Here is a 14,094-nt window from a genome sequence, read left to right on the forward strand (position 1 = left end):
CCAATATGCTCTTTTTTTGATTTATGTCCTTTGGAACTAGACTAAAATAGCCTTAAGCTTATTTCACTTACAATGCCTGAACAGCCATTAGAATAAATTCTAGATTCAATTTCAAATCCCAAACTTGACTGATTATTCACCTCTCTAGCCTCAAAGGGGTTTGGGGTCAATTCTATCATGTTGATTACCACCCCAGCTTAATTCAGCCAACTCATTTCAGACCAAGGGTTGAAACTAGGACCCTCTTGATCTACAGACTCAATACCACACTAGGTGCAGGTGTATTTATTCAAATTCACAGGGATCATAAACTGGAGAAAATGTTAAATCCATGGAAGCAACTTATCCATCTATACCTGCAATTATTTACGAAGCATATTATAATTGTTTTACAAATAATATTATACATTTTTAAATCATTGTACAGTTGTCCAAAATATTGTAATTTAAAAAGACTGCATATCTCATGGGTAATGATCCATTGACTCACCTCCTTGAAAATGAATGGAGTACAAAGTGTGGAACAATGTGAGAGAGGGGAAGCCTTACATTAAAACAATAAAAATGGACATATTTTCACAATGTAAAGAGCACTCTGCATGGAAACTTCCCAATCTCTGTGTATTTTATTGACTGATATTATTTAATAATGTTTGAAGAGAATTGGTTAAGAAATGTATGTAACCAAATGAAAAGACCAGTTTATATTAATGTATACAAATAATTTTCAGCAGACCTCTTATATTTTTACTTTACAGTTATGTTTCAACATTTATTACTTTCATCACGTAACCTCCATTCTGTCACAAAGAATTGGACACTACGTTCACCCTTTATCACAAGTAAGTTCCTACAGTTTTACTCAGCTGTGATTGCTACAGTTTGACTATTTCTCCTTGTTGGATTTACTATACAAATAATATTTCAATAAACTAACAGCAAACTAGTACCTGTTTCATGGTTATCCAATTATTAAGGACATCATGTCAGACATATATTAACTTCACTTGTGAAATTATTACTTGTGTATAATGTGAACAGTTTAAAAGTAGTCACAAGTTTAGTTCAAATGTTTGTAATAACCTTTACAGTTTTGAGTTAGTACACGTATTATGATGATCTAATTAATTTCATCAAGCAGCAGCGTATCACGAGCTACAGTTTACTACCAAACTTTCCATAATACCAGCAGTTCTACAAATACAAAAAAACCTGAGTATCAAATTTTAGGCATGGATAGAGCTTTTCGTTATGCTTGCAATTACGTCAAGTTAACCAATTGTAGCCAATTTTGTTGAACAAAATCCAAGTCTCTCAAGAAGGACAACTTATTCACAGACAGACCAAAACACAGACCAAGTCTTTTGGCTTATGGGTCTAATCATCAAAAGTTGTTTAAATCTCAGGACTTTTTAGAAAAGATCCAGAGATTTTAACAATGAATAATTAACTGCACTATATTGGCCAAATATATGAATTACTTGGTCTACGAAGGAAAATGATATGGATACTTACTAGGAGGTGGCAAATAAATTAAACATCTTATATACCTGATTCATTTCTCAAAAAATATGTTGCTGGGGTGAGGATGAAGGGATTGTAAATCAGTACAACAAAAACTTAAAAGCTATTAATATCATTTAATACACCAGCTTTACAACGGGAAAGGTTTCTTCCTGTTACTAATAAGTTGTCAGTCATTCATGACATCCTTCCCAGTATTTGCGGATTCTGTAGAGATAGGATCCTTACTACGTTCTGGTGTTTCAGTAAAAGCCGATTCAAAGGCTGCCTCTTGATCTTCCAGTGACTCAATGACATTAGTTCCATTTGCAGTTGCTGAACCTCCAAGTGGCTGCTTCTCTGCCATGCGTTCCAGCTCTGCTTGTCTTCTGCCCCGTCTTTTACCTAAAATTCTGACATAATTAGCGGGCACTAATCCTGTTGTTTGACCATCCAAACTGGCCAGCAACCACCCACGTACTTTGGGCTGTTGTTCTGAAAAAAGAAGATAAATACTTAATTGTTTTCATTAGTACCAAATGCAGTGTTTGGGGCTGGGTCGTACACTAACCAAGAGTTTGATGAATTCATTTCTAAGTGTTGAAAACTTCAATTAACATGAAATGCTTTTAGTGCATTTTGGCATAAGGGACAAATGTGATAAATTGGTCTCTTTATTTAAGAAAAGGTATAAATGAATTAGAAGCAGTTCAGAGAAGGTTTACTTGACTGATACCTGGGATAGGGAGTCATCTTATGATGAAAGGTTAGACTGGCTGGGCCTGTATCCATTGGAGTTCAAAAGAATGAGAGGTGATCTTATTGAAACACGTAAGAGTCTGAGGGGACTTGATAGGGTGGATGTTGAAAGGATGCCTCCCCTTGTGGAAGAGACTAGAATTAGGGGACATAGTTTAAATATAAAGGGTATCCCATTTGAGACAGAGATGAGGAGAATTTTTCTCTCTCACAGGGTCCTGAGTCTTTGGAACTCTTTCCTGGACTGTAGTGGAGTCAGGGTCGTGAATATTTTTAAGGCAGAGGTAGATAGATTCTTGACTGACAAGGGAGTCAAAGGTTGCTAGGGTAGGAACTGTGGATTTGAGGCTACAATCAGATCAGCCATGATCTTATTGAATGGTAGAACAGGCTCAAGGGGCCAAATGGCCAACTCCTGCTCTTAATTTGTATATTTGTATGTAATTCATATTTAACAGTAGACTTGATTTTAACAACTTAAATAGAAACCCATTAAGATTGCTATACAGCATATTTAAACCTTCCAGTTTCTTCATTAGCTTCATAATATGCAATTACAGATGATTACCATGCATATTGCTACTTCAGAACCATTTATGCATGCAATCTACCCCTTTCTTTCAATTGTAAGTACTTCGAATGCTACTCACCAGCAAATACGGGCCTTTGTCCACCTTGCTCTTTTTCCTATTTTAATTTGTTTCATTTGTCTGGCTTTAACTGTTCACTCAATCTTGAGGTTTGGTGTCTCCTGGCCAAACATTTTATTCTAGTTTATATATCTTCCCTTTATTCTTTCTCTGCTTATTGACCTCTTTATTCATATTTACCCACCATCTGACTTTTGGACACGCAGTCCCAAATTCTGTCATCATCTTATTTCTTTTTATATCCATCATGGTCTGTCTTTCTTGATTACTGTCTGATTTCTAAGGTAAATTTTAGCTTGTACAAATGCAGTCCATGGCCCAGATAAACATTACCAATCTATTAAACTATGAACTATTCCATCTCTATGGGAAAGGGTATAAGCAGATTTGCTGGGGTGTTGACTGAAATAAAATTGTAATGCCCTACACAGATAACCACTCTACCATCACTTACTGAAGAATGACCAAGGGTGATACAGCAATTCAATTACCAATGAAGCCAATATGAGTGACTGCTTTCAAAGGGAAGAAAATAGTTAGGATGAAAATTCTAAAATTAGTTTGCTTGTCATATAATCTTTCAAATTGTAAATTCAGTCTTATTTTACTTCTTTTGCTACTTTGCTGCTTATCTGTTAGCAGGGGTCGGGAAAAAAATAAAAGCAAAAATTGAATTTATGCACAGCCCTTGTGGATGTTCATTACAGAAGCCTTAAATTCATGATGACTTTTTTGCTAATGTTACTGAATGGAAGAAAATAAACCTGAGTTTTAATTTTACCAGATTTCATATATAAATATATATAGTTACATATGTTTTATACATAAAGCTTTTCATTTTGCACACATTAGGACTGCTGCGGGAAGGCCAAATTTCAAAAGGTGCACCAATTTATACTGCGTGAGAAAAGAGAGCTGATTGGTTGACAAGTCGACTCTGATTGGCCATGGAGAATGCACCAGGAAACTACTGTCCGTCAAACACTTGTTTATTTCAAAAAAAAGATGCAATGCTTGGACAAATTCCTTTTGCCTACTGAGGGCAGCTCTTGTGTATGAGTATAAGTAGCACTTTTGAAACTGGAAAGTGTCCAGTCAAATTACCCTGGGAGGGCAAGGTATCTCAACAATTCGAGCAACAGGTAAAGCTAGCCATTTCACGCTGCTACTATTCAGTAGTAACACGAGTGGTATTTTCCACTAACAGGATGCTGATGTCAAGCCAAAAAGACATTCCACCTACTAACTGAATGAATAATATGGTATATGAGCTTCAATGCCAGTGTGATGTCAGGTACATAGGCTGTATGACCCAATGACTGGCAGATCATATCAAACAACATGTCCTTTCAGCTGTTAGCAATAGGTGGAGTACTGACCATATTCAACCAGCTCATGCTTGCATAATATGTCTAACATTAGATGTGATTCCACAATTTGGACAGCACTTGCTGAACAATCCTGAATGTGTTAAGATTTACGTTAACACCCAATTTAAAATTATCAGTTGGGCTTGCAATGTGGCTCACTTATACTTGCTAGAAGCTACATATATTCACATGCAGGGACCTGTCCTCTGTAGGCAAAAGGAAAAGTGCCCAGGCATTGCGCCTTTACTGAATTAAATAAAAGCTTGGCGGGGGGGGGGGGGGGGGGGGGGGGGGGGGGCGGTGCAATAGTTCCTTGGTACACTCTCCATGGCAAAGCTTCGAGCAGAGTCGGCTTGCCAACCAGTCAGCATCCTTTTCTCATGCAGTATAAACTGTTTCTCCCTTTAATATTTGGCATTCTTGAATCTTTCCTGATGCGTGCAAGGCACAAAGCTTCAATAGCACATCCCTTTTCTCAGCAGTAGTCAAATTCTGTACAACCAAGCGAATATATATATACTATATACACACATAAAAACATATTTAAATATATATATATACTCTATACTTGTATATTGTACCCTATTGGTTTGAAAACAGAGTTGAAGGATTCACCTTTGGGAGCCAGGTTCAGCAGGTCACTCGAACGAAATGTGAGCTCTTCTTCTGAGCCAGCTGTGAAATCATATTCTGCCTTTGCTACAACATGATCATCTTCTCCATTTGCCCAACTTGTTGATTCTTATTTGAAAATAGAGGAAATACATATGAACATTAACAAATTAATTAATCACAATCCATGAAAAAAGATGAAATCTTAAAGAACAAAAAAAGTACAGACATTCTGTAATTCAATCTGTGATCATCACTGTTGATAGCAGCTTAAACATAAAGAAAATATAGTGAATCTGCAATAATGGGGCCCTCGTTGTCAACACATGGCTCCTCAAATGAAGCCATATGGGTAGAACTGAAAAACAAAAAAGGAGCAATCACATTGCTGGGAGTGTACTATAGGCCCCCAACAGTCATAAAGAAATAGAAGAGCAGATATGTAGGCAAATTTCAGAGAAGTGTAAAAATAATAGGGTAGTAATAGTGGGGGATTTCAACTTACCCAACATTAACTGGGTTAGTCATAGGGTGATAGGTTTAGAGGGAGCAGAATTCTTAAAATGCATTCAGGAGAGTTTTTTAAGCCAGTACATAGAAGGTCCTACAAGAGAGGGAGTGGTCCTGGACTTAATTTTAGGGAATGAAGCCAGGCAAGAGGTAGATGTATCAGTGGGGGAGCATTTTGCAGATAGTGATCATAACTCCTTTAGATTCAAGGTTGTTATGGAAAAGAACAAGATCAAATATGATTTGGCCAGTGGACTGGGAGCAGCTACTTTTAGCTAAATCTGCGTCAGAGCAGTGCGACTCATCAAGAAGGAAATAGGGAGTGTACAGGGCCAACATATTCCAGTAAAGACAAACGGTGGGACCAACAAATCCAGGGAACTCTGGATGTCGAGTGATATACAGGATTGTATAAAGAGAAAAAAGGTGGCTCATGGCAGATACCGAGGGCTCAAAACAGCGGAAGCCCTAGAGGAGTATAGAATGTGTAGGGCGGGGAACTTAAACAGGAAATTAGGAGAGCAAAAAGGGGGCATGAAAAACATTGGCAGATAAAATAAAGGAAAATCCAAAGTTATTTTACAAATACATTAAGAGTAAGAGGATAACTCGGGAAATAGTAAGGCCCATTAAGAACCATAGTGGTAATTTGTATGTGGAGCCAGAAGGTAGGGTTCTAAATTAATACTTTGTGTCGGTGTTCACAAGTGAGAGGGATGACGTGGGTATGGAAATCAGGCAGAAAGACTGTGATATAAGTAAAGAAATTAGCTTAGAAATGGAGGAGGTCCTAAGTGGTCTGGCAGGCTTAAAAGTAAATAAATCTCCAGGCCCAGATGAAATGTATCCCAGGCGTTTGAGTGAGGCAAAGGAGGAGATAGCAGGGGCGCTGGCAATAATTTTCAATACCTCTCTGGCCACAGGAGAAGTGCCAGAGGACTGGAGGGCAGCCAATGTGATACCGTTATTCAAGAAGGGAGGAAGGGATAAAGCATGGAACTACAGGCCAGTCAGTCTAACCTCAGTGGTGGGGAAACTATTGGAAGCAATTCTGATGGACAGAATTAATTTACACTTGGAGAGGCAGGGATTAATCAAGGACAGTCAGCGTGGTTTTGTTAAGGGGTCATCATATCTGACCAATTTGATTGAATTTTTCAAAGAGGTGAACAGGTGTGTAGATGAGGGCAATGCATTTGACATAGTTTACTTGGACTTCAGCAAGGCTTTTGATAAGGTCCCACATGGGAGACTGATAACGAAGTTAAGAGCTCATGGGATCCAAGGCAATTTGGCTAATTGGATCCAGAATTGGCTGATGAAGCAGAGGGTGATGGTCGAGGGTTGTTTTTGTGACTGGATGCCTGTGTGCAGTGGGGTTCCACAGGGATCGGTGTTGGGTCCCTTGCTGTTTGTGGCATATATAAAAGACTTAGACTTGAATGTAGCACAGTTGAACAGTAAGTTTGCGGGTGACACGAAAATTGGTGGGGTGGTAAATAGTAAGGAGGTTAGCCTTAGATTACAGGGGGATATATAGATGGGCTGGTCAGATGGGCTGATCAGTGGCTAATGGAATTTAATCCGGATAATTGTGAGGTAATGCACTTGGGCAGGACAAACAAGGCACGGGAATACACGATGAATGGTAGGACCCTGGGAAGTACAGGGGATCAGAGGGATCTTGGTGTACATGTCCACAGGTCCCTTAAGGTAGCAGGACAGGTAGATTAGGTGGTTAAGAAGGCATATGGGATAACTTGCCTTTATTAGCTGAGGCATAGAATATAAGAGCAGGGAGGTAGTGCTGGAACTGTATAAAACACTGGTTAGGCCACAGCTAGAGTATTGCATGCAGTTCTGGAATCCACATTATAGGACGGATGTGATTGCACTAGAAAGAGTGCAGAGGAGATTTACCAGGATGTTGCCTGGGCTGGAGAGTTTTAGTTATAAGGAGAGATTGGGTAGAGTGGGGTTATTTTCCATGGAGCAGAGGAGATTGAGGGGGGACATGATTGAGGTGTATAAAATTATGAGGGGCACAGATAGGGTAGACAGGAAGGAACCTTTTCCCTTGGTGAAGGAATCAATAACTGGAGGCATAGATTTAAGGTAAGGGACAGGAGGTTTAGAGGGGATGAGAGGAAGAATTTTTTCACCCAGAAGGTGGTGGGAATCTGGAACTCTCTGACTGAAAGGGTAGTAGAGGCAGAAACCCTCATAACATTTAAGAAGTATTTGGATGTGCACTTGCGATGCCATGGCATACAAGGCTATGGCCTAGTGCTGGAAAATGGGATTAGAATAGTTAGGTGCTTCTTTGACGGGCGCAGACTCGATGGGCCTTTTTCTGTGCTGTAGATCTCTATGACATAGCTGGACAGCAGCAAGAACATTTCAGGACAGTAGGGGTACCTCTTCTATTGGGCTGTTATTCCAATCCTAACAGCATAAGAAATAAGAGCAGAAGTAGACTACCCAGCCCTTTGAGCCTGCTCCACTGTTCAATATGATCATGCCTGATCTTGAGCCTCAATTTCACTTTCCCCCCTGCTCCCCATATCCCTTGAATTCTAGAGAGGCCAAAACTCTTTTTATCTCAGACTTAAATATACTCAACAATGGAACATCCACAACCCTCTTGAGTAGAGAATTCCAAAGACTCTGAATGAAGAAATTTCTCTTCATCTCAGTCCTAAATGATTGATGCTCCCCCCACCCCCAGACCTTGAGACTGTGCATCTGTGTTCCAGATTAGATTCCTCAAGCAGGGGAAACAACCTCTCAGTGTCTACCCCCTTCAGAATTTTGTACGTTGCAATGAAATTGTCTCTCATTCTTCTAAACTCCAGAGAGAATAGGCTCAATTATCTCAGTCTCTCATCATAGGGCAACCCCCTCTTCAGGAAACAAATTAGTGAACCATTGTTGTACTGCATCCAATGCAAGTATAGCCTTTCTTAGGCTTGGAGAACAAAACTGCATACAGTACTCCAAGTGTGGTGTCACCAAAGTCCTGTAGCATTGTAGCAAGATTTCCTCAATCTTGTGCTCCAATCCCCTTGCAATAGGGCCCAGAATGCCATTTACCTTCCTAATTGCTTATTGTACCTGCAACCTACCTTTGTGTTCCTTGCACAAGCACATACTCTCTGAACATCAACATTTAAACGATTCACCCCTTTAAAAAAATATTCTGCTTTTCTATTCTTACTACTGAAGTGAATAACCTCACATTTCCCCACATGATAGTCCATCTGCCATCATGTTGCCCACACAACCTGTCTATATCTCTTTACAGTCTCTGTGTTCTCCTCACAGCTTACATTCCTGCCTAACTTTGTATCATCGGCAAACTTAGATACATTACTGTCAGTCTCTTTGTCTAAATCATTAATATTGATTGTAAATAGCTGAGGCCTCAGCATTAATCCTTGTGGCAGCCCACTATTACAGCCTGGGAACTTGAAAATGCCACATTTATCCCTGCTACCTGTCCATTCACCAATTCTCCATTCATGCTAATATATTACCCCCAACTCATCTTGCGTATTAACATTTTGTGTGGCATCTTAACAGGTACCTTTTGGAAATCCAAGTATACTACATTTACTGGTTCCCCTTTTGTCTAATCTACTAGTTGCATCCTCAAAAAACTCTAATAATTTTGTCAAACATGATCTCCCTTTCATAAAACCATGTTGATTTTGTCTGTTTATGTTATGATTTTATAAGCACGTTGTTAAGCCTCCCTTAATAACCAGATTTCAGTATTTTCTCAACAACCGATGCCAGGTTAACTGGTCTGCAGTTCAGTTTTTAATTCCCTTCCTTTCTTGAATAGCAGTGTTACATTCTTTTTATTCATTCAAGGGATGTGGGTTTTGCTGGCTGAGCCAGCATTTATTGCCCATCCCTAATTTCCCTTGAGAAGGTGGTGGTGAGCTGCCTTTTTGAACCACTGCAGTCCAAGTGGTGTGGGTACACCCACAGTGCTGTTAGAAAAGGAGTTCCAGGATTTTGACCCAGTGACAGTGAAGGAACGGCGATATATTTCCAAGTCAGGATGGTGAATGACTTGGAGGGAAACTTCCAGGTGGTGGTGTTCCCATGTGTCTGCTGCCCTTGTCCTTCTAAATGGTAGTGATCATGGGGTTGGAAGGTGCTGTCTAAGGAGCCTTGGTGAATTGCTAACTTCCAGTCTGCTGGGGCTGTTCTAGAATCTAGGGAATAACAAGCACATCCACTATCTCTGAAGTTACCTCTCTTTGAACCCAAGGATGTAAGTAGGCCATCAGATCCCAGAGGTGTGTTGGTTTTTAGTCCCTTAAATTTCTCCAATACTTTTTCTCTGCTGATGTTAATTACCCGAAGTTCCTCACTCTGATTAGCTTCTTGTTAGAAGGTATCTTCTGCTGCGAAAGCAGACGAAAAATACACGTTCAGCATCTCTGCCATTTCCTCATTCCTCATGATGTTTTTTCCTCTCTGCCTCTAAGGGATCAATGTTTACTTTAGCTATTCTCCTTTATATCTACTGTTTCTTCCTAATTTTATTAGGCATGAGGGGCTGGAAAATTCTGGCCAAAGTGGTTGAATTAAATTCTTTTGTAAAGGAGGTATCCTGCGAAAATTGTTTAGAATTGTATTCCTAGAAAACATTTAACATCTATGTACAGTAATTTCTTCCTTTTGGCTAGACATTGCCATAAATATAATCCACACATATGGCCACATATGACCTAACTGTCTTAGTTATTAGGCAAAAATCAGAAAAAGAAACAGTTAAGAGATATTGAAGTTTTTCTTTGAAGATTGTACCATTAAACCCACATGCAGCCCACTATGATTTTTCCCTAGGGCCAGAATCACTTCTGGATCCGCTATGGGAACACTCACTGCCTTTTCTAGCCTTCCATGTTTTCATCTCATTTTGCCACTCCATAGATCTTACTCTTGTCCATTATCTGGAACGTTTAGTTAACGTTCAAATATGCCGGTGGTTTTCCCTGCTCTCCCTACAATGGTCACATCCCTCCTTTCACTGGCCCCTTCTGGTATGTATGTTACTCCAGTGCTGACTTTCAGTAGTTGTCCTTTGGGATAAATGGATTAATGCACAAAATAGGGCTATCACTTTTTCCCCTTATTCCACTGTGTTCTGCTCCTCATAACTGTCAAACATATGAGAATGTGATGCGTAGGGTGCCTCATTACCTTCTACTATCAGATCCTGCAAGCTTATAATCAATCCCGATTAACCTAGATGAATGTATGCCAACAGTTTGACAACCCTGTTGAAGAATTACTGTCTTCCCTTGACACCCTTTCACTTCACCCAGACCTTTGCATTCTTTCTGTCCCTCTCTTTTATAGTATACTAAATCTCCAGGATTAAAGTTTATCCCTGATGGTCTTATGCAATGTTGTAAGGCTTGCTGAATTTTCTCAAACTTCTGCCTTGATGAATGCCCTTCTCCCTGCCTATAGGGCATTTAAGTGCACATAAATAGTGGAACTAATTGTAGTTCCTACCAAAGCCAGGGGGTGATCACGCATCACCGAAGTTATTTTTGGATTTCTCCCATAGACCAACTGATATGGACTATAGCCCCCAACCATTTAAAGTGAATTCTTTGCATGGATTGCCCATGCTAGGGCAGATATTAGTTTACAATTTGGTTTGTCAGTTAAGATCTTAAGAAGCATTTCATCAATCTCCATGCGATTTCTTTCACAAGGCCTATTACTGAAGGGGCTTTTAGCTGCAGTGTTCATCACTACAATGTTCATATCTTCGTACGTCTCTAAATTGTCACTGGCAAATTTCCCCTCCCATTGTCAGTTAGGAATTTAGCTGGTGCCCCCAATCAGTCTCATATCCATCTCTCCATGATTTTATCCAGAATCACTTTTTTATATTTACCATGGACTAGTGTAGGCATACTGAATCTTGCTGCCATATTTATAAAATATAAAATGAAAATGTTTCTATCCTCCCACATCTTTAAAACCATAGCTACTACTTCACTAAAGCCTTTTGCTAATGGGAGGCTTACCGTGATGGTGTCCTCCGATACTTTTTGCATATCATTGTTTCACTATTTACTTCAATAAGCTTGTGTATTCATCATCAACTACCCCGCACCCTTTAGTAGGATTTTTAACCTGTGACAAGAGGGACAGAGGGATGAGCAAATTGTCAATGTAACTTTAAGACAATTTGCTTTTTCTCTCTCAAATTCCTATCAATTGATGCCATTAACACTTCTTTAATGTTCTGATGAGAGATGCTAGGTTTTGTTAAAGGGATACAATAATGTCATGATTGGAAAGCCAGGAGGTTTGCAATTTACCCAAAGGCTTATCATGTTCCACGTCCAATTTCATATGTGCCTTTTTCATCGATGGCTTGTTCAGCAGCAAGTGTATCTCACTAGATACTAATTCTGTACTAATAAAGTGGTTTACCCCAGCTATTCTACATGAAATCACCACTCTTTTCAGTGACTTTAACATGTTCTCATTCCCGAACTTGAAGCAAGTAGAACTTTCATATCCCTTGACCTTGCTTCAAGCCTTATCACTTCGTGAATCCAAATATTTAAAGCAATCCATTCCACATGCTATGAACAGGTATCCACTGTCCTACATGGCACAATTAAATGAATCCATGAGTAGTACATTAATAACTGGACTGAGGCCTCTTGTGAGCAGTGCAATTGCCTCAGACTGATCAATTCATCATCTTCCTCTTCCAACCTTCTGTATCATGCATTGCCTCGAAGACCCTATTGTTCCGTTTTGGACAATTTGCTGCATAATGACATTTCGAATCATATCGGAAACACCTGTTAATAATTCCCTGGGTTATTTTTACTCCATTCCTGCCAAATCTGCCAAAAACGAATTCATCCTCATTTCTTTTATCTCTGGTTCTTCTGTTGTATTGACGCCTCTACCCCATATCTGAATGGTTTCAAAATCCTGCCAGCATTGAATTCTCCATATTTTGTGACACCGCCAAATGTCTCATTTGTGCCATGAAGGCCACTGGGAATGAGTATGCACCTGATCCTGCTTTTGGTAGGAAACGACAGTGCCAAGGCCGTACCTTGCTTTTTCTTTGGCAAGAATGTAACCCGTGTCCATATATCTACCTCATTTTTCCATTGATCATAATGTGCAAATTCAGAGAATATCAGTGGGAAATCATAACCAGTCTTCTCTCAAAAAAATCTTAGTTTCCAATCTTCACCTTTAGGCAACCATTCTCTGCTATCATTTTAAATGGGTCCAAACCAGATGGTGAAGTACAAAACAAGATATAATTATTTTCCTTGATCGTACGTTTATTCACAGGATGCAGGCTTAGAGATCTCTACCTCTTAACTGCTACCCCCGTGTCCCACCTGGCTCTATACTCTTTTGAATACCAATTTACCTAATTAACCAAATAACCAATTTAAAAAGCCAATTAGACCAATTGATAGTACACTGCCCCTTAGGGGCGAGGGAAAAATTGAAAGGAATCTTACCGAATTAAAGCAAAACGTGGTTTTGAAGGCCGATTAAGCACTCCAAACCCGCGGTCCCCAACCACATACCAACGGACACAGTGTGCTCCCTCTCCAGGGACACCCGGCCGCAAACATAGCCATGGAAGAGGGGCAGATAGTAAGGCTGGATGACACCCCTTGACTGCCTGCTGCCTGGACCTGTTAATGGCCACCTCGGCCAGGCCCAGGTGCAGGCTTACAAGGAGGCCCTCCCCGCTGCCAGCCTGCCCCCTTCAACACCAAATGGCCAAAGATCAGGAGTGTGGGGCTGAAGTGCAGCTAGAATTGGAGGATCAGCCCCTTCAAAAAGCTAAAAATGGGCTTCAACCTCATGGACTCGATGTATACATGGAGCACGGGCTCCAAAAGGCCGCAAAAAATGCAGGTGGCCTGGGAGTCCGTGGACCATCTTAACCCACAGTTATACAGGACCTCTGCATGCAACACCCTCCACGCCAGATCCCCAATGGAAAAAGGGAGGACTCCCATGTACAGAGCCCTCCATGAGGAACCCACTCCACCGACAGACAGCAGGATGGAACGCTACAGCACATCTGGACTGTTGACAAGGGCGAGGATGAGGACATGAAGGGCATGCAGCAGTCCATACAGTAAATCCTTCCATGCCGACCGAAAAGGAATGGAAGGAGTTTACGCAAGACAGATCAAATTGTGGGGCTGTGGCTCCCGAGGATGACTCTCTTTATATGTGGTACTAGGCCTTAATCAAAAAATGCCCATCACCTCTGCATCTTTAACCACATAATCAACAAACCATCAACATACTACAGTACTACATTGGAGTGTCAGCTGAAATTGTGTGTTCAACTCTCTGTGGCGGGGCTTAAACCCAAGACCTAGTGAGAATGCTATCACTGAGACAAACTAATATATAGCGTAATAGAATATTGTTTTCCGGAAGTGAGATATTGAGCAAAACTGAATACCTTAAGTGGGTATACTGAGTTACAATTGTATATTACAAGTAACCATTATTTATATAACATGTCAATGAGAGAATGCCTCACTGATTATTCTAATTGTGTTTGAGTGCTATAGCAGATAATTCCCCACGCATTAGAAACACGCATTTATGTTTTTGATAAGAGCTTCATTCCTAATATCTAT

At 40.2% G+C, this 14,094-nt stretch overlaps 1 protein-coding gene across 1 annotated transcript in view; it reads right to left on the reverse strand.

The window, feature by feature from the left end:
- Nucleotides 1-269: 269 nt before the first annotated feature.
- The window catches only part of pex13 (peroxisomal biogenesis factor 13), a 31,482-nt gene continuing 17,657 nt past the window's right edge, over nucleotides 270-14,094 (reverse strand). Inside the window, exons 3-4 of the mRNA XM_041203860.1 lie at nucleotides 4,898-5,023; nucleotides 270-1,998 (exon numbers count right to left, since the gene is read on the reverse strand). Of these exons, the coding sequence (XP_041059794.1) occupies nucleotides 1,694-1,998; nucleotides 4,898-5,023 (431 nt within the window). The 3' untranslated portion in view covers nucleotides 270-1,693. The remainder of the gene's footprint in view (nucleotides 1,999-4,897; nucleotides 5,024-14,094) is intronic.

The sequence above is a fragment of the Carcharodon carcharias genome, chromosome 2 (assembly GCF_017639515.1).
Source record: "Carcharodon carcharias isolate sCarCar2 chromosome 2, sCarCar2.pri, whole genome shotgun sequence".
Taxonomy (NCBI): Eukaryota; Metazoa; Chordata; class Chondrichthyes; order Lamniformes; family Lamnidae; genus Carcharodon; species Carcharodon carcharias.